This window comes from Heteronotia binoei, chromosome 7, assembly GCF_032191835.1.
Source record: "Heteronotia binoei isolate CCM8104 ecotype False Entrance Well chromosome 7, APGP_CSIRO_Hbin_v1, whole genome shotgun sequence".
In the NCBI taxonomy this organism is placed as follows: domain Eukaryota; kingdom Metazoa; phylum Chordata; class Lepidosauria; order Squamata; family Gekkonidae; genus Heteronotia; species Heteronotia binoei.
Genome location: NC_083229.1, coordinates 81,648,478 through 81,676,470, shown reverse-complemented (window position 1 = coordinate 81,676,470; position 27,993 = coordinate 81,648,478). Strand labels below are relative to the sequence as shown.

The 27,993-nt window shown below is 40.7% G+C and overlaps 1 protein-coding gene across 1 annotated transcript; it reads right to left on the bottom strand.

Moving 5' to 3' along the window:
- Positions 1–3,447: 3,447 nt before the first annotated feature.
- USP14 (ubiquitin specific peptidase 14) lies at positions 3,448–27,747 on the bottom strand. Its single transcript, XM_060243926.1, has 16 exons — positions 27,516–27,747; positions 25,233–25,378; positions 23,542–23,574; positions 22,585–22,689; positions 18,371–18,474; positions 17,302–17,360; positions 11,030–11,160; positions 10,621–10,701; positions 10,082–10,170; positions 9,175–9,289; positions 8,385–8,450; positions 7,524–7,616; positions 6,976–7,104; positions 5,663–5,723; positions 4,271–4,378; positions 3,448–4,143 (listed from the first exon to the last, which is right to left on the bottom strand). The coding sequence occupies exons 1-16, from the start codon at positions 27,529–27,531 to the stop codon at positions 3,992–3,994; spliced, it is 1,488 nt and encodes a 495-aa protein (XP_060099909.1). The 5' UTR covers positions 27,532–27,747; the 3' UTR covers positions 3,448–3,991.
- Positions 27,748–27,993: the final 246 nt, after the last annotated feature.

The following is a 27,993-nucleotide window of genomic DNA, read 5'->3' as shown; positions in this document are numbered from 1 at the left end:
TAACAATAGGCTCTTGACTTTTTTGGGGGGGGGGGGCGGGGGTTGTGTCTGCATGTGCATGCCTGGAAGTCATGATTTCTGTTGACCCCTACTGGGGCATGGAGGACATTCAGGGAAGTGGTTGATAAAGTGTGCCTCTGCTTTCTGGTCCTGGTACTCCAAGTACTTGGTACATCCAAGTACTTGACAGGATTGGCCTTGCTTGGCTTCTGAGATCAGGCTTTCCTGGGCTATCCAGGTCTGGGCAACAGGCTCTCAATTGTTGATTGTGGGAGCACACCAAGGGGGGGGTTTACATGTGTGGTGCCAGTGTCAGTATTTTATAGTATCATCTAGTTTGCTCAATCTTGTTGATTTACTGGCGACAACAATGTATGGGTGATTAACATTTTCCTTTGCAGTTAATATTAAATATCTCACAATGCAATTTTCTTCAATCTGCCATCCCTCTTTAATTAAACCAGAATTGTAATGGATCAGTGTTGAAATAAGGATATTACTAAGGAAGTAATCAGCTTAAAGAGCTGTCCTAAAGCCTGTGAACTTATGGCTAAAATTTCCACTTATTCTTCCCTGGAGAGGAACTTAGGTGGAACGAGTGAACTGATAAAACTATTTCAACCATTATATACATCTTATGGTCTGGTCAGGGATCTGCGTGGCTAGGGCAGGCAGGATAATTGGTTTGATACTGACTGTAGGGCATTTAAAAGGCCAGTTTGCTACATGCATCAGCAATTCAAATATGCAATGGTAGAGGCATACTCAAGCGGATCTTGTTGAACAGTGCATTCAGAATGCTTATCAAAAACAAAAAAGGAGCTGCTCTGGTGACCTCATGGAAACCTTTAAATTGGGCTTCCAAACAAATAAATGTAAAAACCTTTTGAGATGATTGCAAATGAGCTAAATGCTAGATCCCGGGTCCTCTTTTACATCTCTGCTAATTGCTGGGGAGCACATCTCAGTACTTTATTTGCAATACCATCTGCTGAAAGTATCCCTGTCCAAATGGTCCCATCATAGTACTGGAAATTAAATTTTTAATATTTCTAATGAAATCTGGCAAGGTACCTGGACCTTACACCTTCAGAACTGCTTAAAGCAAATGCTGACTGGTGGGTGATTTTAGCACTAATATTTGCTCGAAGCAATGAAACAAATTATGCCCAGCTCTTGGAAACATGAAGTAGTCCCTATCCATATAAAGGTGATCCAACAGACCCAAATAATTATTGAGCCATAAGTATCAATGGTGGGCAAATTATGCTTTCTTGCTTGCTTACTTTTCTGGCTTGAGGATAAAGCCATACTAGGTCAAGAGAAAGCTGGATTCCATAGAGGTGTTAGTGCAGCTGACCACTGCTATACTTTTCTATTTACAGCAGACAAGTATACCAGCTCAAAATGTTAGCTGTTGCCTTTATGGATCTCACAGCAGCTTTTGACTCTGCCCAGACAAATATTATGGGACAAACTAAACAAATCATCTATTGGTAAATGTTTCCTTTTCCTGATCAAACAACTATATGATCAGCCTACTGCCCAGATGTGATGTGGTTCATCCAGTGAATTGACCAGGGCTATTCCATTGGGTAAGAGTCAAGCAAGGATGTATCCTAGCTTCATTGCTATTTAACTTGTTTCCCAATTATTTAAGTTCTTATATTTCTGGAGATGAGTTTCACTCACTTTGCCTGGCTCATATTAAATTGCCCTTTCTCTTACATGTAGACAATACTACTATTCTGCCAAGACCTGACATTGACTTATAGCTTATAGGTTCCTTTTCAAAGTATTGTTCCAATGAGGGCTTAGCTATAAATGTCACTAAGGTTCTTTTCAGTGAAAAACAAAAGATGGAGAGACTGGATTTATATCCCACCCTTCATTATCTGGTGTCTCAGAGCAGCTTACAATCTCCTTTCCCTTCCTATTCCTACAGCTCTCAGAGAACAGCTCTCCTGAGAACTTGTGGATGACCCAAAGACACATCAGAAGTTGCATGTAAAGGAGTGGGGAGTCAAACCCAGTTCTCCCAGATAGGAGCCCATGCACTTAACCACAACATCAAACTGGTGTAGCAGTCAGCAGGTCAACCTATGGAGTAAGTGAATCATTTCAAATATCTAGGAGTTTTTCAAGCAAGCATTTACGGAAGGTGGACTTTATTATAAGAACTATGAATACTGGGAAGGCCATCTCAAGATTTATTACTCCTCTGGTGTCCAGTATATTCCAGCAGTTAAAATATTTACTGCTACAGTCACCTGGCAAATGCTGTATACTGCTGGGGTTTGGATCAGAGCAGTAACAGACAATATTGATAGACCACTATTAATATTTCTATATAAAATTTTGGGAATCCCTCAATGTGTGTCAGGAATAGCTTTTGAGAGATGTCTTTTGAAGCAAAGGCTTGGGGCAGAGTTTTCAATCTGAAAATTAGGATCCTAAAATCAAATCCAGAATCAAGCCAGGCCATCACAAAAGTGACTAGGACAGATAACTGGATTATAAATTACCATGTTTTGGCATTACCCATGATATGACAGAAATGATGAGTAAACAAGAATCGACCCAATTCATTAGAAGACAACTGAGGGACTTTGGTTATGGGAGTATGTTGACTAGAGTATGTTCATCTTTCTCAGCAGGCATTCTCCCTCCAACAAAAATGCCAAACTATTTATCTGAGCTAACTCTTCCAAAGTATAGGAGAGCATTCATGCTTGTGTGCCCAAATGACCTACCTTAAGTTTCAATGGAATTCCATATTCAAATGCATTCAGGCTCAAAAACGTTGTTTTTGAGACAGGGGACCCCTAAGAATTTTGTGGTTATTTAATTTCCATCTTCACCATTTTTTCTTTCCATTCCCTGAAAGTTCCCATAGCCTCTTCCTCTTTTCCTGCTTCTTTATCCCCTCCCACTGGTAAAATGGTACTGGCCAGGAAGCTGTGAAGAAAAAGTTGTGTCATGGGGGCTCTGCAAGGACTGGTAGAAGCAGGTTTCTCCCATATCCCCTTCCCCACACAATTTCCTCTTTCCCTCCTCCTTGCTGCTGGCCCTGGCCCTACTGAGTTCTCTTTCCAAGCCAGAAAGGCGGGAAGTAGAGGTGGGCTGAAAGGTAAAAATAGCCCTGGAAGAGACCACCTCTTTTTACTGACAGAAACCAAGCCTTGACTGCTGTGGTTGCCTAATGGTCACAGTATGCATTTGTTCTTAAAGGTACAGGCGGCTGGGTCTACTGGGAGGGTGATAACCTCCCTATGTACTTTTTTCAGATTTTTCTGAAAACCTGTGGCTTTTCTCAGGTTTGTAAAACGATGACTTGCTTGTTCATTGCTCCACTCTCCAAATTTAAGTATTCATACATAGGGTAAAGTTGACAATTAGATAAATTGATATGTACTATTCTGCTCTAGAAGACAAAAAGCAGCCATATTTACATAAGCATCAATATTACTGATCACCATTTATTTAAAGTCATGAAATGCCAGCAACAGAACAGGCTGAGGTGGCAGGTCACGCTGGACAAATACGTGATTGTAGCCATATTTCCACAGGCTATGGGCAGCAGCGCTGAGTTACATGTTTGGGCAACAATTGAGTTTTCACCATTCTGACAAAACTGTCAGACACAATAAGAGAGGATGGACAGCTACTGAACCAGTAGAAACCATGCAAGAGTTAACAACAAATGATGAATTAATAGGTGTGCAATAAATATCTTGCAGATAATGTTACAGGACAGAGGGAAAAGGTCCATTTAAATTTCACCAATAGTTTTAAAATTGTTTTTTTTGCAAATGATAACTAAAAAATTAATATTAAATACTGAGTGGATGCACTGGCATTAGGGCAGAGATCAGTTTCAGGCAGAGTTTCACCTCTTTGCTGCTCCAAACGATAGATTGTTTGAACACTGCAAAACCCCATGAAGCTCTGGAGTCAAGAAATTTATTTCACACCTAGGCAGAAATGAAGTCTATTGTTCATCTTCATCTTCAATTATTTCAATTCTGCGTGGCCCGTAAAGTAGAACGTAAGCTATATGCCAGTCTCCACCACCTGAAAGCCTCAAAATATCTTCAGGTGTAACAATGCTGACTTTGTCATCATCAAATTTAATCCATTCATCTGGAAAGAGAAAAAGTGGTAGTTTACAACGAATAAGAAACACACTGTTCTTAGTTTATTCCTAAAATGAAAGCTTTTCAAAGGCTGCGTGAATGACCAAACCCCTCTTCTAAAGGTCCTTCAGTACCTTGTTTTCTTTTCACCCAAGATACGTAATGTCCAGAAGAGCTAGATCTTCCCTGATGTGTTAGCACTGCCTGGAGGTCATAATAGCCACAGTTATTAGAGCCAATATCTGAGGGGGAAAAGAAACACATCACAATGTAAGCACTGCAATAAACCCTTTTCACACAGCTTGTCCATGCCTTTTGAACCTTGACACAGTAGGTTTTAAAATTAAACCTCTGCCCATATTAAGGAAAGCCATTTAATGCAAGACACATTTTAAACACACCAGATTTTCTTGGGGGGCAAGTAGTGATTTTAACCAAGTCAGATTTGGCAAGAAGGGAGTGCTGCTACCTGCGCTCTCAACCCCCCCAGGTTCTTCAGATTGGATCCTATGAACTGTGTGTTCCGTAAGTGACACCCAAAAGCCAATGCAGAGGGACCTTACCTAATTAAATAGTCCTCCCACCTTGCTAACACAAATTTGGTGGAACGACTACCTCTTGGTTCATAGGATTCGATCCTTTATCAGCAGCAGACTACACAGCTAATTTCAATAAGCAGAAAATCATACTTCATCTGAGACTTTTAAAATTCACAACCCAACTCTCAATACTGAGTGCATAAAAACATAAGTGTTCCTAGCAATCCAATAAATGCAGCACCCAGAAGTAAGACACCTAGACTAAGGCTTTGCATTTGGTTTATCCAAGCCGAACCCCAACCCTGAAAAATAATACTTCACCGGTATTTTTAAGCCAAATACAGACTGGCTACCAATACAGCTGAGCCCAAAATTCGGGCATGGCTTGGAGAAGGCATTTAAAAAGGAGTGGCAACAAGTAGTGAGTGAACGTTTTCTTCCTTCATTGAAAACAGTGGAGGATGGGGGCACCTTATTTTGGGGCCCATAGAATTGGACCCCTGGGCCAATCTTTTAAAAACTTTTTTGGGTGGGGATTTGAGGAAAGGCACCAAATGCTGAAAATTTGGTGCCTCTACCTCAAAAAACAGCACCCCTCAGAGGCCCAGATACCCCTGGTTTGATTTGCCATTATACCCTATGGGGATGGTCCACACAGGGTATAATGGAGCCGAATAAATTCAGGTTTCCTAAATATTTACCTGAATCCCAATACTATACTGATATATTCAGGAATATCAGGAAATACTGATATTTTTCAGATCCAGTAGAATCCAGAAAAAAACCATTTTTTTCCTGCACACCCCTAACCCAGACTCTTTTAAGATAAAAAGCAAAAGTTTGCCTTATTACTCTAATGTGCCGTGCAATCATATGAAACACATAGATAGCAGTCAATGGGAATTCCAGAGCTTCACTTTTAAGTCATGACAAAACATTTATGAACACTGCCATAGGGTATAATTATGCCTATCAATAGACACTTACCATCAGAAAAGGAAAATGCCTCATATTTAACTTCCTTCTGAGTACCGTCACCTTTACTAGACTGAAAAGTGAAATTTATGTTTAAATAACATAATTTAGTAAAGCCACATTGCTATTACTGAATCTATGCTACTTAATCAATAAACTGCTCCCCCTACAAGAACATCTCTCAGAGTATGAAGTTTAAAGGCTTAAACTGCATACAATAACAGCAGATCTATTTATTTAACCCCAGGTCTGCCCCATCACATGTAAAGCAAGGGTGGGTGTAAGTGCAATTTTAATAGCAAAAAACACAAGCAGGCAAAGGGGAACTGAAACTCCCAATACACAGACCAGGAAAACCTATAGTGTGAACACTACTAGAGGGGAGATAAACAGCAGGAGGTAAGAGTATTCAGTGTTTTTCTAAATACCTTTTGCTCATTCACCTCTGACCTTCCATTTCACATAGGATAAGGATAGAGCCAGAGTTTTAACAGATAGGTAGGCTGTCCATTACGTATTAATCTGAACAAGCCTCTCATTTTACTTACTTAATGGCTTACTTTACTTATTGGATTCTTGTCTACCCACTTTACCTGTTATGAACTAAATCACAATGCAACATTTCTTTTTGGTTTTCTTAACATGAGCTTAAAAATCTAAACTCTAAAACACCATACTTAGATGTTTGATGCAAGTCTTAACACTTATGGATGGACTTCAAAACCTTGGTTGAAGGCCATGCATTCCACATCAAAACTGTCTGCCTGACAAATTGTATAGGTAAAACCCGGTCGGCAGATTATTAAATGGCATGCAGTTCTGGAACCTTTTAAGTTTCTTAACTACAGTGATTCAGCTCTAGAACCAAGTGGAGATGTTCATGGATGAGAGTCTTCCACGTCCCATGGCAGCCTCCTTTGTCTACCAAAAAGTCACTTGCGATGATAAAGGAGCTATAGAGCAACATGGGATACTGTTTGGTAAACAGCAACAACATAAAGTGACATAAATCTCCCATCTCCAGTTTAGTGTCATTGTGGAGTTTTACCATACACACTAATGGGGAGGGAGATTTCTAAGCCATTCCTCCTTCTTGACCTCATGCCGCAACCTGCTATATATACCACTACACATAGGTAGACAGCCACTCCATTCTCCTCAACCAGCAGGAATTCTAACTCTTCAAGTCATGTTCATTTGATCTTATGATTACAAAAATCTAAACTCATGTTTTGTGTTTACCTGAACAAACTAGGTATGAATGAAAGCCTGTATCTAAAGAAAATTTTGTGCATTGCATAAATCAAATTTTATGACCCACGTACATTCATTGTCTGCTGATTTACTTTTTTGTCCTCTAGGTCTTTAAATTTTGTCCGGTATGATACCATCTTTTCTTGAAGTTCTGGTGTACACAGTTCATATACATCCAACATAAGTGGAAATTTAACATCCTGGATACAAAAAGAAAAGCTTAATGTTAATGTAAAGCATCACAGGATTTATTTCCATGACTCTTTTAAGTGTAGTTTAGAAGTAATACTTTAACCTGACACACAGAATTTAAACAAACCTTAATATTGTATTTTTAAAAACCCTGATCTGCCCCAAACACTTCACAAGGTTATGACAGGTAAGTAGTCAGTTTGACAATTAATTCTAGAATAAGAAACCTCCATGCAATCAGACTGACTGCATGAACTGTTCCCGTCTTGCTTTCATTTCCATCTACAGGACAAAAAAATTGGTTACCACCATATTTTTGAAGGAAAACACTTAATAAAGAAGAGTGCCTGTTTCCAACTGGTAGGCAGTATTTGCCCTAGCACACAAGCGCCAACACCAAATTTAAGAAACATTAAAAGCTACACACCTTGAGAACTTTGGCATTTACTGATTCCTTCTCTTTGTAAAAGAAACGAACCATCTGAATAGTCAGATAGGCAGGCAAGCGACTTATCTTGGACTAAAACAAGAAGAGAATTTATCAGAATCCATGAATACCTGTCTATGCAACACAAATGCACACTGCCCCACATGAAAAAATGAAGCTACCTTATATTGAATCAGACAATTGCTTTATCAGTGCCAGTACTGTCTACTCAGACTGGCAACAGATCTCCAGGGTGTCAGATGGAAGTTTTTCATCTCACCTATCTGCTCCTTAACGAAAGATGCCATGGATTGAACCTGGGACCTTGTGCAAATCAGATGCACTATGATTGAGCTACAGTCCCATAAGTTATTACACATTTTTTCACAACCAATACAAAGCCCATTGCACTATTCATAGCACAACCTTAAGCACTGAAATGCAGTTCACCAAAAGATGAGTAACATTTAATGCCTCATAATGAGATTACAACATTAATGCCTCATAATGAGACAACTACACACATAAGGTTGATTTGTTTTAAGCATTTGTACCCCATTCCCTAAACAAGCAGGTTCTTGGGGCAGCTATGTGCACATGCTTCCACATCATGTTGCAACAGCAGCAGCCAAGATCCCGAATTTGGCTCATTCTATTCACCCTGGCCTCCCAACGTATTAGTTATAATTTAGTCACACATAGCAGCCAGTTTTTATGTGCAGATGTGATGCATTAGTTCATTTCCATTTAAAGAAGTTTAACCAACTGTATCACTCCACACTCTGAACTTCCGCATAAGCAGAATGCTTTATCAATATAAAAAGGGTATAACTAATTGTTTGGCATTCAAATACTACTCACAGATTTTATGTAAAGAGCATTCCTTTGCAATGTAGGAGAGAGTTTGGTAATTTCTTCTTGAAGACGCTGAAAGAGAAGCACAATGTTGCACTATATCACAAAAGATAATGTCCAGGTCACTGCTTTCCTTTCTTGCCTTAGACCCCACACAGCTCATATATTAGGTTAAACTTTAACTGAAATGCAGAATACAATCTTCAGCAGGATAAGAAATTATAGTGGAACATCAAACACTTCTCTCTGATACAATTCTTTCATGCAGTTCTCTTTTGTGCTAGCTAGATAATGGGAAGAGCATAAATGAAGCTCTTTGGCACATCTTCCTATAGCAGGGGTGGCCAACGGTAGCTCTCCAGATGTTTTTTGCCAACAACTCCCATCAGCCCCAGCCATTGGCCATGCTGGCTGGGGCTGATTCGAGTTGTAGGCAAAAAAAAATCTGGATTGCTACCACTGGCCACCCCTGTCCTATAGCTATACCAAAAAAACCCACAACTGTCCACAAAAACCTGTTTTTAAGAAGTCGTTGCACAGGAATTATAAAATGCTGGGTTTTATTAGCATATAAAGTACTAAATATTTGGTTTTTACAATGTATGGCGTTGGGGGCTGAGGACAAAATACAATTTATAATGCAACATATGCCTCAGAACAGAGATCAGGAAAAACTCTACATTCAAACCAAGCTGCACATTTCTTTAAGAGTACCAAGGCTAAGTAATGCGACAAGAGTGAAAAAAGGTAAAGTATAGGAACAACCAACACTATCAGAGAAACTACAATTGCTTACCAATTTAAGACCTGTGAAAAGATATTTAACTTCTTGATTGATAAAGCAACTAAGCTGGAGTTGATTCTCTTTTCCTTTTGTTACTTCTTCCTCTTCTGTTTCTGTGCATTTCATGCTTTATTTAATGTTAAGGAAAGATAAGAAGTAGCAAGACTGCTCCATTTAAAAATTGTTGCACTTCATAAAATGAATGCAAGTCAGTACTTTGAGTTACAAAGTTTCCTTTTTTATTTTTTGGCAGACTGAAATTCCTGCAAAACAATAATGTTCATATTAAGATGACTGTTTGGATGGCAATAACTAGCTCTTTTGCAAAGGATATTTTTATACATTGCAAGACAGGCTTGCACTTGTACTAACTAGTCTTCTCTCTTGATTTAATAGCAGCAGTTACAATTCGTATAGTTCCCACTTAGGCTATTTTTAATAACTTTTTTCTCTCCTATCTACTTACTGTTTCTTATTTTTCTGTGTGAACCAGGGGTTTCCAACCTTTTTGAATCTGTCGGTACCTGTCGGCAGGAGGCAGACTCATATGCACACACAGAGAAAGTCAAAAAACAGGAGAGAACGGCAATAATTTAAATATACACACACTGTGGGAAAAGAACAAAATCAACCATGTGGTGGCCAGCTCTGGCCAAGATGTTTTTGTAATCTGCACAGCCAATTAGATTTTCAGTGGCCAACCACAAGCCCTCCAGGACAAGAGCACTACCTGGCTCTAATCACTTCCTTATTGGAGGGTGCCAGGAACTATGCTGCCTATGGGCACCATGTTGGCAACTCCTAGTATAAGCCATCCACCATTATATTTGAATAAATCTTAACAAGCATTTTTTCTTGTGAAAAGTAGAATTTTTATCTACCATGCCATGTATATCTTGCCAGAGAGTGTTTAGGATACACTGTTTCAAATTCAATACTGAAAAACTGATCTATGAAGCTCTTCTTTTTGGGTGGTGATGCTGTCGCTCCGGAAGCTCCAGAATCAGTCTGGGAGGGGAGGAAAAAGGAGTATCTTTTAATTATGAATCTTTAGAAGCCATAGTATCTTCCCAACTCCTTTACTTCCACCACAGGATACATACTTTTATGCCTTATGCCTTTATTTTTATTAGAAGTGGGTTGAAATGTCCAGCTAACAAAAATGGGCTGCTCTGAATAAACAAGCCAACCATTTCCTGCATGAAGGTGGTGTGAATGGGAAAAAGAGAAGACCCAACACACTAGAAATTTATGTGTGTGTGTGGGGGGGGGGGGGGGGGGGTTAAAGGCATATTTACACTTTCAAGATCATAACAAAGTTCTTCAAGCAAGCCCAGGAGCATGACCATAGTGTGGCATATATTTTTTCTTTAAACAATAACTGCTACTTTTTTGGGGAGGGGGGGAACCACAGAATTAGTAGCAGCATTGTTTGGATTGTAAAGCTAAGAGACGTACTTCCATAACCATGTCAGTTTCTATGCCTTCTAGCTTCTGCTGTAGCACTCGCATCATCTGTACCCAGCATTCATTGGCATCCTGTGAGGAAAGCAGAGCAAAAGCTAATATCTGAAGCACTTAGAGCTGCCTGTTAACAAATATACCTTAAACACTTGGGTTAGGCGCAAATTACAAATACTATGAAGCTGATCTGTTATTTGCAAGTGTTTTTCATTCATTCAGCAGTACCTGAAATGAAAATAAATTTCTAAAGGAATCACACCAAAACAGGCACAGACAGATGTTTCATTCACACAAACAAGCTGAATGTAGGTTATTACTGGCTTATAACTGTAATGTTGGGACTAGATGAATAACAAATGAATTCTTACTAGAAATGTGCTGCCTGATAAAAGTAAAAAATTACCTGTTGGAGATACTGGCCTTGATCCCCTTTCTCCGCAAACTGGGGAAAGGCCATATGTAAGAACTGGAGAAGAATGATGGGAGGGATACTAGAGGAGGTTTTGTCCATGGAATCAAATAAATCTCTAAGAGCTTAAAAATAAGAGAAAAATGAGAAATCTTGAAGGATTATTTATTTGTTTTATCAAATTTATATCCTGCCCTCCCCTAATGGGCTCAGGGTGGCTAACAACAGTTAAAAAACACATCAAATATTAAAAAACAATATACAATAAAATCAATCCAAACTGCTAATTAATATAATATACTAAATTCTTAAAACCCATCCCCAATTAAACCCATATTATAGGAGAGCTTTTCAGTAAAGGAATCAATCATCCTGGAAAACTGGTTTAATAGATGGGTCATCTGTTAATACAGGGGTCTTCCACCCTGGGCCTGCCCTTAACTGGGCCACCCAGCCTCGCCGCTCCCCCCCCCCCCGCAGCCTTGCCACCCCCGCCTGTGGTGCCTCCTTCTCCTCCTCCCTCCGTTTTTACACTATTAAAGCAGGGGAAGGGGCTGTGAAGCACCTTCCGGGCTCCGTAAAGGCCAACCCTCCCCGCCGCCGATTATCTGATCGGCTGGGAAACTGCGGAAAACCGCGGTGGCAGCAGCCAGTGGCCGCTGAAAAAGCCACACAGCCCTTGCCTCCTTCTCACTTCCCCCACGCCTCCTCCTCCCTCCATTTTTACACCATTAAGGCTGGGGAAGGGGCCATGAAGTAAACGGAGGAGGAGGTGTGGAGGAAGTGGGAAGGAGGCAAGGGCTATGTGGCTTTTTCAGCAGTTGCAGCTGCTGCAGTTTCACATGGTTTCCCGGCCAATCAGGTAATTGGCAGAGGGGTGTTGACTTTTACGGAGTCCGGAAGGCATGTCACGGCCCCTTCCCCAGCCTTAATGTAAAAACGGAGGAAGGAGGTGGGGTGGGGGCGGCAAGGCACTGAAGGGGGGTGAGGCCGAATTTGATGCCCCCATCCTGCCAGCCCTGGGGCTGCAGTGGGCCGCCAGGCCCTGTGGCCAAAAAGGTTGGGGAGCACTGTATTAATACACTAAAACACTATATGGGAAGTCTTACACAGAAGGGCCAGATAAATACCAGTTGTTACTAAGAACTTGAAAAACAGCTGCATCCAAAACTACTTAAGAGCACCGTAGCAGCATGGAATTCTGATCTTTTAAACACAGATCTAACTTCTCACTTTGTAAACAGCGTATACGTTACTTATTCAAGCACAAAAAGGTTACTAACATTACAAACAGTAGGTTCCAACCCAGGTAGTGCTCAAACTTCGCCCCCTCCCAAAAAATTTTTGACAGTTCTTAGTTTGGATATGTAGGCTGAGAAACCTGCTCAGCATCAGGGTTCAAGACTTCATGGTGTGTAAAAAGCACTATGCCAAAGGTGTTGGTCAAGAGGGGGTGCATAATTAAATTTCAGCTCAAGAACTTCTAGCTACAAGGAAGTATTTTTCTGTTTTATATTTTGCCTATATCACAGCTTTGTGAATTAATTTGCAACATGACACAAAAGACACAAATGTAGAAAGAAAAGGTGCACACGCTTGGTAATCTAGTGGCATCGTTATAATGTTCTAATGGGGAGGCTCCTATGCAGACTGTCCATTTAAATCAGTTAAGGGTGTACTTGCCCCTCCAGTAAGAATAAGAACGCTTTTGAGCATGAGAGAGTTTTATCCACATCAGACTCGATCTGAACTCTCAAAAGGAGATGCAAAGTGGAACTTGTGACACATTGGTTGATACTTTTGAGCAATATGTTATCCAGTTTGTTTTTGCCAACTTCACATTTAAGTACTGAACACATTTCTAGGAAGACATTGCTTTCATAAAGAGCTGGTTCTGGGTAGCTCTCAAGGTTGCAAGACCATCCATATAGCAATTTAATCCCATAGCCCACTGAAGCCACAATTTCCCCCACACAAAAAAGACTTTTTCTTTTAAAAGAAAATGGTACTGCATCAATGTGCTGGTTCCCAGTTTTCATCACTAACGCCTTTCCTTGCAGTTATGAGGGAAATGGTCAGTTGGCATTTCCTCCTTGTAACTTCACAATGAAAAAAGATAGACATTTAAAAATGAAAGCTACCACACTGTCGCAAAAGATCGCTAAAGTGGTCTAGCAATTCCCACTTTACCCTCAAGAGTAAGATATAGAATGGCAACTGCAGGGACAGAACAAAGGAAAACGGCACAAATGTGGGCAGAACCTGTAAAAATGGACACACCCCCTTCCAGACCACAAAGCTATTTTAACTGTGGTCTTTGAAAAATATTCCAAACAAGGTGTAGGAAAAGTTCACACCAAAGCAGAGAACAGCACAGATAAAAGACAAATAGAGGATGATGTCACATAGATGCTCTCAAACGCAGTGCTGCTGCCATAAGAAAAAGCAAGGTAAAGCAAAACATCCATGTAGAATAGCCAACCATATTATATATGAAAAAGTATAAATTTATTTTAAAAGGAAAATTACATATTATATAGCCAGTTCTGTTTAATATTTGTGTCTACAATTTCAATAGGAATTATAGCAAGAGAGTTGGATAAAACATCCTACATCATTTCAGTCATCCTAATTAGATTGGTACAAAAAAGCAAATGGAAAATATATGTTTTTATACAAAGAGCAGTAACTGTTACACAAACAGTAGTAACTGTTTCAAAACCACCCCGGGTGTGTGTATTATTTGCATGTTCCATGTTTGCATGAATGTAAAAGGGTTCCCTTTTCTTGTCCACCACCCTAAGTTACAAAAACTCAGCATGTCATGTAACCAGTACCTTGGAAAGGCTGCCTCTAAGTACAAAGGGCAGAACTTGCCAATTACTTTCACTCCATCAACCATGCATGAATGTTCTTAGCATATGTATATATGTGGATAGGATCTGAATCACAATCTGTTTTCTTAAACAGGAAAGAAACTTTTATTACTAAAGATTAAGCCAAAGCACATACATGTAAAATAGCTGTTAGGTCTAGTGGTTACAGTTCCAAGGAAAAGAACAGAAAATTGTAAGTGTAGCTAAGTTATAATACAAGACAATTACCTCTGACAGCCTACTTGGTGATTGTAGAACAAATAAAACCCCAGCCCTTCTCCTGATTCCTCTGCAGAGGAGCCTGGGTCCAAGTGTATAGTCACAGCATTTAGACAAAACATTTCAACAAAGGAAGATTCCACTTTTTAAACCTGCCTGCTTTGGTGGGTGCTGGGCACCTTCCTCAATCTAGATTTAGGGAACTTGCCCTCATGGTTTGTTGTTGTTCAGTTGCACAGCTGAGTCCGACTCTTTGAGAATCCATGGACCAAGTCACGCAAGGCCCTCCTTTCAAATTTGTGTTTGTTACATCAGTAATGCTGTCCAGCCATCTCATCTTTTGCCGTCCCCTTCTTCTTTTGCCTTCTGTCTTTCCCAGCATCAGGATCGTCTCCAGGGAGTGCTCTCTTCTCATTTGGTGGCCAAAGTATTTCAGCTTCAGCATCTGGCCTTCCAGGGAACAGTCTGGGTTGATTTCCCTTAGGACTGACTGATTTGATCTTCTTGCAGTCCAAGAGACTCTCCTCCAGCACCACAGCTAAAAAGCATCTATTCTTCTGAGCTCGGCCTTTCCTCTCACAGCCATACATTACTACTGGGAGATTACCTCATTACATTGCCTCATGAGAGAACCCCCCCGCCCCCAAATTCTTTCCCAATCAGATCAGATGTTGTGTACTGCATCAGGAGAGCCTGGTGTGACTTTGTCCATGGGGCTGCAAAGAGCCGGACTCGATTGTGCAGCTGAACAACAACAAAACTACATGTTCCATACCACAGATCATGTTTTAGAACACTCATCTTTCCTCTCCTCTTGTCATTTAAGCCAAATGGTTATTTCCAGCCAAAACCCACTTCCTGCTTTCACTAACGTTCTGGCACAGTCTATTGCCCTTCTCTTGTAGAACTATTATCATGGTTTTGGGAAACTCTGATGTGCTTCACTGTATCTTAATATCTCAGACTTCACAACAGTGACTTCAGAACAAAGAATGGGTAAGCTTACTCAGACAAGCTTTCAAACAATTCTCAGTTCATGCTGACACTGCAATTTACAATTCTTGCCTCCTCACCTATCCTTTGATCCTACCCCAAATTGCTCATTCAATACTCTGTGACTGGCAAACTGTAACTGCTTCAGTGTATGGTTTGCTATTGGTTAACTGCAGCAATAAGGAGGGGGAAATACAGAAGCCTCTGGGAGATCTTCAGGCTGTTGTCCACATTCTACCTTCATCTGAAGTTATAACTTTACCCCTATCCATGTCCTTTCCAGCTGTTTAACTGTTCTCCTTGAACTCTAAAGTTTGTTTGAAATTATTAAAAACACATTCTCCTTGATGGATTACCAGCTTAACAGCATATTAAAAGAAAACATCTTTATATCCCCAACAAGCAATGGTCACCACTGGAGATACAGTATACAATCCTTCATTAGCAAGGGTCAACTGGGCTTTATGGCTCAAATTAAAGAATCTGATGCTCATTCCTTCTGAATAGAAACCACTCTATTCACCTTGCTGTTCCATGTGATTTGCCCAGGTATTTCACAACCAAGTTGATTACTGTGGAGATGGTAGGCAGTATCTTACCATCCATATGCAAAAGGTACAAAGAGTCCCCCTATTGCTGCAGCACATTCTAACCCCTGGAAAGACCACTCATGGAGTTATATAGGATATGTGAAGGGAAACAGCCATGATACTCCACGGGCCAGCACAAAGATGAGGATGTTTCCCACTCCCCTCAATGGAATTGCGCATGCAGAAAAGGAAGGAAGAACAATTTCAACTCCTTGCCCCTCCTCATTCAAGTTCCCAACCCCCACACAGCTATTCCTCCACAAAGGCTACATGACCCCAGCAATGATCCTTCCAAGGGTCAGAATGAGGTGCAGCAATGAGGAGGAATGCAGGACAACTACACCTGCTGCACATGGCATGGTAGGATACTATCTTGTATGTGTACATAAATGAGAATGCTAGACTTTGGCCACACAAATTTGTTTTAGCATGCTAACAGCACATTAATTTGTTACAGCTGTCATTTATAATTATCATATCCAACAGGCACACACTTCTCCCGATAACTCCATGTGTGTTCAAGCACAATACATGTGGCTCTTAGACTAACCATTATCAGGATTCCAATTGCCTCCCAAGGTATTTGCACTCTGAAGAATTTCCCTCCCCTCTGTAACATTCTCATCAATATAGGATGTCTAATTTCCAGGCTGCCATTCTCAACCACTGAGGCTCTAGCATACCACAAATATTCATAATGAACAGTTCTACCTAACCCCTTCCACTGCCTAAAAACACTTGACTGGCACCATGGTGCCCATGGGCACAACAGTGGTGAGTCAAGGTAGATGCTCACAAAAGAGTCATGGAAGTAGCAGCAGCACTCCAAACACTAAGACAGCATAGAGAAACTGAACAACACACATGGAAAGTTACAAAAATGGTTCATGCAGTTTGCATGCTTCACACCAATAAATCTGGTGGGACAACTGCAGTATATGCCCTTTCGCGCATCATGGCCAAATGCTGACAACTTCACACCTTGTAAACTGAGAAGGGTACAGACTGAAGTAGCAGAAATCATTTTAGAAACATTACATAGAAATAGAACAAGAATTAATACTTCACACTGTGGTTCAGGCATTCAATGAACATCAAAACATTTTCTTCAGAATAACCCTAAATGTTCTGGCTTACTCTACACAAATTAGGTATATATACTTCTAGCTCTAGCGGGGAAGAATTCAGCAACTGCTGGCTCTGAATCTGTCACCATCACTGGAAGGCATACACAGAGAAATTGTGAAGAAGGGAAGTCAGAGACAAAGGGGGACAACGAAGTTCCAGCAAATAGTAAAAAAATCTGGAGTGGAGTGGATAGGTTTTTTGGCTAGACAACCAAATGCTGGTTAATAGGCCAGCAGTAATCCCATGTTTGAAATAGTCATTTTGCATCAACTCACAAACCTTTATGGGTTAGATGTCATGAAAACCTGTTTATTGTGATGTCCAAATGCAACTTGTTGGCATGTCATGCAGCATTAAAGGTAAGCTACAAACAGTGCCTTGTGAACAGAACAATGAAGACTTTATCATTGTTATCATTTAGGAAGACTTTATCATTTCACTGCTGTGAAAAAATACAAACCTGCAGTAATGTACTGAGCAGAGGCCATTTCCCCTGAGGCTCTTAAGGCGCCAGCATATCTAAACAAATGTTTGAAACACGGTATTTAGTTTGGCCTTGCAATCAAAGCAAGAGACACAAAAATACTGTTAACACAGAGTTTAACTAGACTGCATATAATCTATGCACTTGGATCACAAATATGATGGACTGTGGACTACAGAACAACAGAAACACCATCCAAAAAAGATGTAGTGTTTCCTCACTTTGTGCCCTACCCATGGATCCCAACACTGAGGCTCACAGGCAGTTGAGGTGAGGTAGGATAAAACTGCTTTCACAAGTACCATGCGATGACAGTGCATTTCATTATCTTGATGAGGTTACCATCATTATTTTTAAACAGGACAACTTTCAGGGCAGAAACAGTGAGCTGTCATGTACTATCTGTTAAAGAATGTGTGTGTAGGAGATGCATAATCAAAAACAGCACAAGTCTTCAGATCTGATTCACACATTGCTATACCCTCTCCAAAATGTATCCATTGAGACAGAGTGAGTTTGGAGCTTATACATGCATTCCCTTATAATTGCTTTCACTGTATACAGAAGTGAATGACTGAACTAGGCAGAAAGTATACTTATCTGAATTGAGAATCTATGCAAAACCTCCATTCTTTAGGGCCAAGGAGATTCCAGATTCAAGTAATTGCAGGATTTGTCCACTTCTGTCATTCTTTTCTATATGCAGTGAGGAGAATGGGACTGGCATACATGAACCCAAGACCCACCATGCCTGATCACCCCCAAGTAATGTGTGTATGCCATTCATGCCTCTACTAACACACAACTCTTTCATAGTATCATCCTTGCTACCATCTTTTCCATGCTAAAGGCCACTAAAATTCCAAAATTATACTGAAATCCAAATCCTGCTGGCAGGTCTGTAAAATTCAGCTTCTCTGATTGCATAATATATTACAGACAACCAAACATACTCGTCATAATCCCTGCTATTTCATTATAATTTTGAGTAGTAAAAGCATTGAATAACACCACAACATTATTTTATTACAGTAATGAAACCTACCTCTTCAGGGACTCTTTCAATTCTGGCACAGAGCGAATACATTGAACTGTTGCATTCATGTAACAAGTATTCCCAAGGTTTGTTAAACCACATGGCAATTCCATCTATCACCAAAAAGAAAAGACAGACTACTTGAAAACTGGTGTTAAACGTTGGTGTTTAGAAGCAAACCAGGTTTTTGGTTGTTTTTTTTTTCATAAAAGCCCTACGGTTTAACACAAACATGATGTTCCAAACCGAATTTTTTTTTTTTTACTTAACAGAATACCAGCAGTTCTTATTTTATTAAGGTACCATTAAAGAGCAACTCACTGAGTATGATTAGAAGATCCCCTGACTTCCACGTAGTTGACATGTTACATATATACAAAATGTTCTTTGCAGACAAAACAAGCAAAGAAAAATCCTCATAACACAGCTGGCTGAGAATGGTACATGCTCCAAGAGACAATAAATATTAAGAACTGCTGATAGTCACCTGAGGAACTGGCTTGCTCAATTCTCAGGATAATAGAATTACAGGAGAGTAGATTTGTAAGTGAGAGAGCATGTGTGTATATACGTGAAAACAGGTACTAATTTAAAAAATGTTTATCCCTCCCACTTATTTCTTGGGGTCCCCAGCCTGTTTGCTCTGACAGCAAATTTTACAGTGATGAACCTGGATTATGTTTAGAGACATAGAAATTGAAAATGGTAAAACACAAATTTCCGCAGCTTTCATTGTGTTTATTTCTTGAGCATGGCTTTTAATAAGCAAAATCTATTATTTTGTTTAAAGAGAATAGTGGTTTTGCACAGTTTAAGGCACTGTCCAGGAAAGACTTACTATATATCATATCACAAAACTTCTTAAAGCTTTGATTAGTGCAGGGGTGTCAAACACCCAGCCCATGGGCCAGATCCAGCATGTCCAAGGCTTTGATCAGGCCCACAGGACTCTTTTCTCCCCCACCTCCTTCCATTACTCTTTGAAGCTCCCAGGCTCTTTGAAGCTTCCAGGCTGAGACTCTCAGTTTCAGCCTGGGAGCTTCAAAGGCTCTTTGAAGCACCTTTTGAAGCTTGCAGGCTGAGTCCCAGGTTCTTCCTATTTTTCTTTGCTGGCTGCTGCAAGGAAAACGTGGGGTGGATTTTAAGATCCATTCCACATTTTCCTTGCAGTTTTGTCTGTACTCCGCAATGATTCAAATGGATTGGAGATGGTTACATTTTCAGCTTTCCTATAGCTAGCTGAAACTCGTGCTTCCTGGAGTTGTGTCCTTGCAAACAAGAGTTGATGCTTTCAGCCAGCTTATCTCTCCTGAATGGACCTAACCTAGTGAGTGCTCTAATGCCAAAGGGGATATTATACTGGAAAGGCTTTGCCAATCTGAGTAGACTGGTAGGGAGAAGTTTACAATGCCATTTCATTGTTTCCACAGAATCAGAGCCTTGTGCTTTTTCTTGATGTTTTATGTTAAAAACTGCATTGCCAAATTCCACTAGTCCTCCACCTTTTCAACTTAAACCACTGGAAGAGTTTTAAGCATGTTTGTATTTTAAGTTTTAAAATATATATTTAATTGGGTTTGTCTGTGTTCATTATAAAGTTTATATCTCCACTACCTGACGTATTTTATGACACTCATGGCCCGGCCCCACAAAGTCCATTTGTGTCAGATCCGGTCCTCCTAACAAATGAGTTTGACACCCCTGAATTAGTGTGTTTGTTTTAAGACAATAAAGTTACTTGAGAAAACCAGCTAAAGAAAGGCTGTCAAACACCTGGCCCACCCAGAGCTTTCATCAGACCCATGGCAATCTTCTCCCCTTTCCTGTCCTCACCCTTTGAAAATTTGAGGCTGCCAACAATGTTCCCAGCTCTTTCTGCCTTGTTTTTGCCTGCTTCAGTTGGAAGCAATTCTGGGCTTGCAAAGAAAATGTGGAATGGATTTTCCATTAAGGTCTCTACACTCAAATAGACTATTCTATCTGGGCCCAGAGACGTTAATGGAAAATCCATTCCATGTTTTTTTTGCAACTTTATTTGTGCTGCAATGCATTTCAATTGAGTGGAGCTAAAGCAGATTCCCTTTTAAAGCATTTATAACCAGTTGAAGCTCCTTGCAAATAAAGGGGTCAAGCTTTGAGCCAGCTTCTCTCTGCTGAATAGTCCTGAGAACTGGTGCCTAGTGACTACTCTAGCCTGGGAACCCAGAGGCAAAGGGGGATATTAGAATCATAGAGTTGGAAGGGACCTCCAGGGTCATCTAGTCCAACCCCCTGCACAATGCATGAAACCCACAAATACCTAACCCATTACACTGGAGAGCCACTGCCAATTTGAGTAGACCTGGGGGGGGGAAGCTTGTAATGCCCAGCCATTTCATGTTTTCCTAGACTCAGAGCATTTTATATTTGTAGTTTCTGTTGTGATCCTTGTGCTTTTTCTTAATTTTATTTTAATGTTTTATTTTAAAAATCGCACTGCCAACTCTCACAATTTCCCCACCTTTCCATTTTAATTTATTTGGTAGATTTATATTCTGCCATTTCCCATAACAAGCTCAGGGCAGATTACAGACACAGTAAAAACAGTAAAAGTCCAACAATAGAATAATAATATACAATTAAAACAGCACAGTTCAATAAAATATAGCATAGCCAGAGTGGGCACATTTTGTAAAACATAAATATCAGCCTGAATACAATATACATGAAATAGTCCAGATGGTGAGTCACTGTAGGGGAGGACAACAGATGGTATAGGCAGTAGAGGAAGGACGCCCGCTTGCCTCAACTGAAAGCCTGGCGAAATAGCTCCATCTTGCAGGCCCTACAGAATGGTAGTAAATCCGATAGGGCCCAGATCTCCATGGGGAACTGATTCCACCAGGTTGGGTCAGGGCTGAAAAAGCCCTGGCCAAGGCAAGTCGAATACCCTTTGGGCCAGGGATGCCCAAAAGATGTTGGTTAACAGATCGCAACAATCTTTGGGGCTCATATGGGGAGAGGCGGTCCCGCAGGTATATTGGTCCGAGGCCACATAAGGCTCTGAATGTCACTACTTGAACCTTAAAGCGGATCCAGTACTCAACTGGTAACCAGTGCAATTTGCACAGCATCGACTGACCACTTGCTCATAAAGGCAATCCAGTTAACAGCTGTGCTGCTGCATTTTGCACCAGCTGGAGTTTTCAAATCAGCCCCAAGAGCAAGCCTGCGTAGAGCGAGTTACAGTAATCCAGCCTGGAAGTGACTGTTGCATGGATCACTGTAGCTACATCTTGGGGAGTCAGATAGGGCACTAGCTGTTTGACCTACCAAAGACAGTAAAAGGCAGATCGCGCAACTGCTGTGACCTGGCCTCCATGGAAAGGCAGGCCTCCAGTATCACTCCCAGACTTCTCACCTTCTGAGAAGAATGCATCATCCAGGGGTGGGGAGTCAGATGCCCAATCTTAACCTCCCCCTCCGGTACAGGACCTCTGTCTTAGTTAGATTAAGCTTCAACTGGCTTAGTTGTAACCATCCAGCCACAGCTTCTAATGCCCTGCTCAGGTGGTCTGGGGCAGTATCTGAATGACCAACCATCAGCTCAGCAGATAGAGCTGGGTGTCATCTGCATACTGGTGACAACTCAATCTGGGCAAGGGCGCACATGTAGATGTTAAAACATCATTGGCAAGGTAATAGCTCCCTGTGGCACACCACATTCAAGTGGATGCTGCAGGGGTCTGCTCGCCAATTGCCACCCTTTGTCCCCGACCACAGAGAAAGAGGAGGACCACTATAGGGCTACCCCCTGAACTCCAATGTCAGCAAGGCGGTGGGTCATTAGATCATAACAGACTGTGTCAAACACTGCCGAGAGATCTAAACAAAATATTACAAGAGTTTTAAGCACGTTTGTATTTTAAGTTTTAAAAAGTTATATCTTTAATTGTGTTTATCTGTATCCTTTATAAAGTTTATATTTCTGCTACCTGACATTACATCTGATGACATGCTTGACTCAGTCCCACAAAGTCCCATTTGTGTCAGATCCAGCCCTCATAACAAATGAGTGACACCCCTGACCTAAAACACACTCAGGATCACAAAACAAGTTTTGCAGTTCTTTGGCTATTGGGAAAATTAGTTAGATAATACAAAACATGTGATTTAAAAAAAAAAATTAAATATGCAGTGATGCCAGACAGTATATTCAGACTTCTGACAACAAAATCGCTTACTGCTGAGGCTAACTGTTCTTCTGTCATATCTTCTACGAAGACAGGCCGGGCTACTGGTTCCTCAGGTAGAGCATCCGCAGAACCCATCATTAATAAGGTCATCCCCTGTTTTAAAAAATGTATTCAAGGTAACAAAGGCTAAAAAATCCACTCACAATCAAGCAAAGAGGCAGTCACAAAACTTGACATCTTTTAATTTCTTAAACTAATGATAACTCCTCTATAATACAGCATTTAATGTCTTAAAATTTTAAAATGTCACATCTACTAAAAGATGCATTCAGATATCACAAGTAACTAATATTAAGCAGAGGTTTACTGATGTCATGAACAGATACAGTTTCTTGACTGTGCTCTCATGCTCCCCTTTGTTTTACCCACCTTCCTTTGCATATGGACCTTGATTCAAAACTTCTTATTTGATCAAGCTCTAGTTCTCCATGATATAAAAATATAGGATTAAGAAGAGGTTTGATTACAGCTTTCCCAGCAATAATAGCCCATGTTTAAAACTTAGGATGTTGAGAGATTAATACAGCCAGGGCTTTCTTTGTAGAAAAAGACCAGCAGGAACTCATTTGCATATTAGGGCACACCCCATGACATCACCAATTGTTTCACATAGGGTGTTTTGTATAAAAAGGACAACAGGACCTCATTTGCGTATTATGCCACACCCCCTGGCACCAAGCTAGCCGGAACTGCGTTCCTGCTAAAAACAAACAAAAAACAAAAACAAAAAAACCCCTGAATACAGCCATAACCTAGGACAGCTGAAAATGTGTACCTCCTTTTTTCCAGAAAAGTTTTGGAAAAATAATCACATATGTAGCGTCAACAATAAAACCAAGCCTTTATGATTTCTTTATAACACTTCAAAAATAAGTATCAGCTCCATTCATAGCCCAAGAGTAAAAACAAAAAGAGCATAATTTAGAACTGGCTTTTAATACTTACAGATTTTATTTTAAGGTTGCCCCAGTCATCATCCTGTTCAGGAAAAAAACCCATGTTTTATAAGGCACAATCCATAGAAAGATGTATTTAAGTCCAATAAATTCCAAAAGAATTCAAGTAAACATGGATAGCTCCAACAGTCTCAATGGTGTAGGGAGAGGTTTGTACAAAATTTTCCACTTCCTTCTATTAGAGATAAGCACTCAGGGCACAAAATGGGAATTATAACCATATAGAAAAAGATAATTTATAGATCAAATTATATTGATATTAAAGCAATCTTGCATATATGCAAGGAGTGGATGAACAACACATTTGCAGTGCTTCTATTTTAAAAACATAGGTTGGATTCTATAGTTCCCCTTCTGTTGGTGGAAGATTGTCGGGCAAAGGGATCTTGACATTATCTGCATTTATTTCTGGTCTTCCTGGGTCCAGTGTTTTTGGATATTGTTACTACTAGATTTGGATTTTGCACACCCATGGACTCAACGTGAAAGACCCCATTTTTTCTCCATTTGGAGTTCGGATAAGTGTGCTCTAAAACATTGCATGTAATGTGAATCATGATATAAATTTGTAATGTGATATTTCTTCACGGCAATAATACATAATTGTTCCATAATGCCTAACTTTTTTCCATGGTATCTGAGTTTGTTTTGGATTTTCCATAGACCATGGGAGCCCATGTTTACTTTTTCTGATAAAACATATTATAAAGCAGCAATACTCACTCTGTTGCCATTTAACATGCCACCTATGGGTCTTCAGAGTACTGATCCTGAATGCACCACCTGGTCTACGTCCCCAAAAAGTGGCCAAGGTGCAGTGGGACTTATGGCTGGCAGATGGCTCTTACTTTGAAACAGACACCATTAGATGGATTGGAGGAAGGCTTTAGATGTGAGCCTCTGAGGTGCAGGTCTTAAACCAGGGGTGTAAATAAGGGGCCTGTCCTCTCCAACGACTCCTATTCTTCTCTGTGCTTTCAATCCAGCACCCAGGTAGCCACCACAAGGAGAGCAATCAGGGGGCAGGGGAGTAAAACCACCACCATGGCAACTACTCAGGAAAATAATGTGACCATAGCATGTACCTGCGTGTGTTTGAGATCAATTTTCTATATGGCCAACTCGTTCTTCTCCTAGAACCTTGGCAATCTCATTCTCTTGACTGAGTTGCATGGCTTCATTTTGAAGAGAGAATGCAGAGAAAGAAATAAAAGGTATACAAGCTTTCCACTGCAGGCACCTGCTCAGAATCCATCCGTAGTGCTGGCTTAAAGCCTCCTCTCAGAACATTCATGGCTCAACCCAAGCAGGCTTTTGCAATTAATGCCTGAGAACCCTTTAGTTCTCTTTGTTGTCTTTCTCTTTTTCTTCCCAGCATACAGCAAATCAGGATCCTGCAGCCAATGGCCAGGTCTTAAGAAACATCATCAAGTGCTATCGCACCTACGGGTTTAGCACTGGGGATCACTGGTTTACTGCAAGCATGACTCAATTTGCACTTTTATACACAAGTATATTCAAGGTGGCATTTTTTATTTTTAAAAAATCACCCACTTTGTCATTTTTAATTTGGGGTGCTGATTTTTGGTGACAAGCCAATACCAACATTTTCTCAAACTTTGTCCAGCATATTACAAAACGATATAACAAAGTAAACGGCAAATTATTGCTGTACTCTACCTTTAAAGTACCACCTTTCACCATCACTTTCTGTCTGTCTGGCTGAACTCCAGTCAAAGCAAAAAGTTGAGCTTTGAATACCATGGGAGGTTCATCCGTATTCAGCTCCACACCATCAAATTTCTCCTTGCCCCATTTTACATTAACTACAATAAATAATCAAAGAAAGATACATGGCTTCACATATTATTGTTAATACACTCTTTATATATGCAAAGTGTTTTAAAATTTAGTGAATTTTCATTAATATCCCATGATTATTTCATAAACAACTATCTCATGATTATGAGTCAGTAAAACAAAATAATTCTGCAATGCAACAAATGCAGTCCTGGACTCCAGTCTGAAACAACTGAAATTAGCCTGGAGAATCTGCATAGGACTGCACTGTTAAAATACTAACAATGCCCAACACCCAAGACATTCTTTTAGAAGACAGCTTCTTAAGTCTGTACATTTTAGGTTAAAAAAAACTCTGCAGAACTAGCAGATATTTTTGATAAACAACTCAGTATGATGCAGTTAAGACAGCATTGTATAAAATCAGGTAAACTCGAGATCAACACAGCACACTGTCACAAAATTTACTCAACAAAGACTTTTCCACAGAAATGATGAGAGTATAAAACTTAGTTTCATGAAGGAAGAATGAGATAAAAATGTGGATATTAACAGACAGTAAATGCAGTGGTAAAGCTGCAGTACTGCAGTCTGAACTCTCTGCTCATGACTTGAGTTCGATCCTGGTGGAAACTGGTTTCAAGTAGCCAGCTCAGGTTGATTCAGCCTTCCATTCTTCCAAGGTCGGTAAAATGAGTACCCAGCTAGCTGGGGGAAAAGTGTAGATGACTGGGGAAGGCAATGGCAAACCACCCCGTAAAAAGTCTGCTGTGAAAACGCTGTGAAAAGCAACGTCACCCCAGAGTCGGAAACAACTGGTGCTTGCACAGGGGACTACCTTTTTTTTTTAACCTAGTAATTCACCATCACAGAAAACAGGTTGAGTTCTGCTGTTTTCAGGCACTATTTAGTCAGACCCTCAGTAATAATTAAATCTACATTCTCCTAAAACTTGCTAGATTGTCAAACCTAGTTATAATCCAACAACAGTACTCAAACAAGGATAAAAAGTTTATCTGAAAGAAGCAAGCAGCAAACCAAAAAACTGTGCTGCCTTTATTAATATGCCAACAATGTAGGAATAACATGTTTTGATATATGCTGACATTGTTGCTTAATGACTACATGCATAAATTCTCAAACTGGGAGTTAGGTTCAACAAAAGCAATCAGCCTAAAGCATATCTTAAAGGATGTATACTTCTTATCCTCATTGTAGATTTTTTAAACTGTGCAGAGGAACAGTCCTTAACAGTTTAAAGAACAATGGGCTCTTGAAGGAAGACTACTGTCTTTGGGATCCACCTTATCATTTTTCCCCCTGCATATTAGACACCACCACAGCCAACTGTTCAAGTTGCGCTTTTCTCAACTGCAGCAGTAATAACTGTCTGTAGGGCTAGAATAAGAGGAAAAAGCTGATGAGAGACTAAAATAACATTTCTCTCTGTCTTGTCCTCTTTATCTTCCTCTGCATAATTTCTCACAGGCCTTCACTTTAATAGTGTTTGCCACATATATGTTCAACAGAAACAATGACATATAAAACATCCTCCCCATTGTACTTAGGCCTCCACACTACCAACTTAAAGCAACTTTCCTGTCTCTAACCATTGTTTCCGCTATCCCTGCAATTAATAACAAGGCCTTAAGTTTCTCCCATCTCTACTCTCTTTTAAGCCCTCAGAGCACTGTTTCATCTTCGCTTCTGTATCAACATCCTACAGGCACAAAAACTGTAGATCAGTACCTGCTCTCAACACATAAGATTCCCATCGTATATGCAGGCCAAGCCAATCATCCCCAAATGCTCCCCTTAGAGTACTCAGGAACAGCAAGCTTTCGCAGTTTGTGGGAAGCAACTGGAGGGTGATGTCTTCTGTAAAGGGCTGGACACTCACCGGAGCAAGGTGGAGAAGCAGTTATTCAGCACCCCAAAACATGCCAATTCCGTGCATATTGCGAGGCTATTGGAGAAGTGCGACCCCCACCCCCATCCAGAATAAGACAACCTCACAAGCTTCTCGGCATTTAAACAAAGCCGGCTTTTGGAGGACAGCCTACAACAGCGGCTCCCTTCAGCAGGCCTAGAAGACACAAGGCTAACGAGAAACCGGAGTTAGGCCCTAAACGGTAGCCAAACTTCAAGGCACACTAGACTCACCTGAGTAAAGCGGCATGACGGCCCACCAGGCACGAGCAAAGAAAGCGGACGGCAACGACGGCCCCTCAAGACACGAAAAAAAAGCAGCGGCTCAAGCTTCGTTTCCCTCCCTCGGGGTCTCATTCAAACCGGCCCCTCAGGATGACGCTGCAAGCGGAAATGAGTGCGCGCGCTACTCCGGAAAAGGCGCCTCCCTGCTACACCCTCTGGTCCTTGCTGTCGCGCTACAGCATCGTCAAAGGAAGTGAAGGGGCTGCTGGATCTGTAAGCGGATCTTTTCCTTTCCAGGCTAGGCTTCCTTGTGCAGAGTTCTAGAGTCCGGTGGAAACCTGGAACTAAGTGCTGGAGCCTCTGGGCAGGTTTTTTTTGGCTTCAACATAAAGCTCACCGGGGAGGGGCGATTTTTTAGTCGCTACTCATGCGCCTCTATGTTAAATAAGCAGCCAGGACCTCATCTCAGGCTCTCGCGTTGACCTCC

Excerpts from the sequence above, each read along its gene's own strand:
- USP14 (XM_060243926.1), bottom strand. Across the intron at positions 23,575-25,232 it reads TGAAAGGTGGTACTTTAAAG|GATGATGACTGGGGCAACCT; the intron begins GTAGAGTACAGC and ends TTTCCTGAACAG. Across the intron at positions 18,475-22,584 it reads AAGAACAGTTAGCCTCAGCA|ATGGAATTGCCATGTGGTTT; the intron begins GTAAGCGATTTT and ends TTTTGGTGATAG.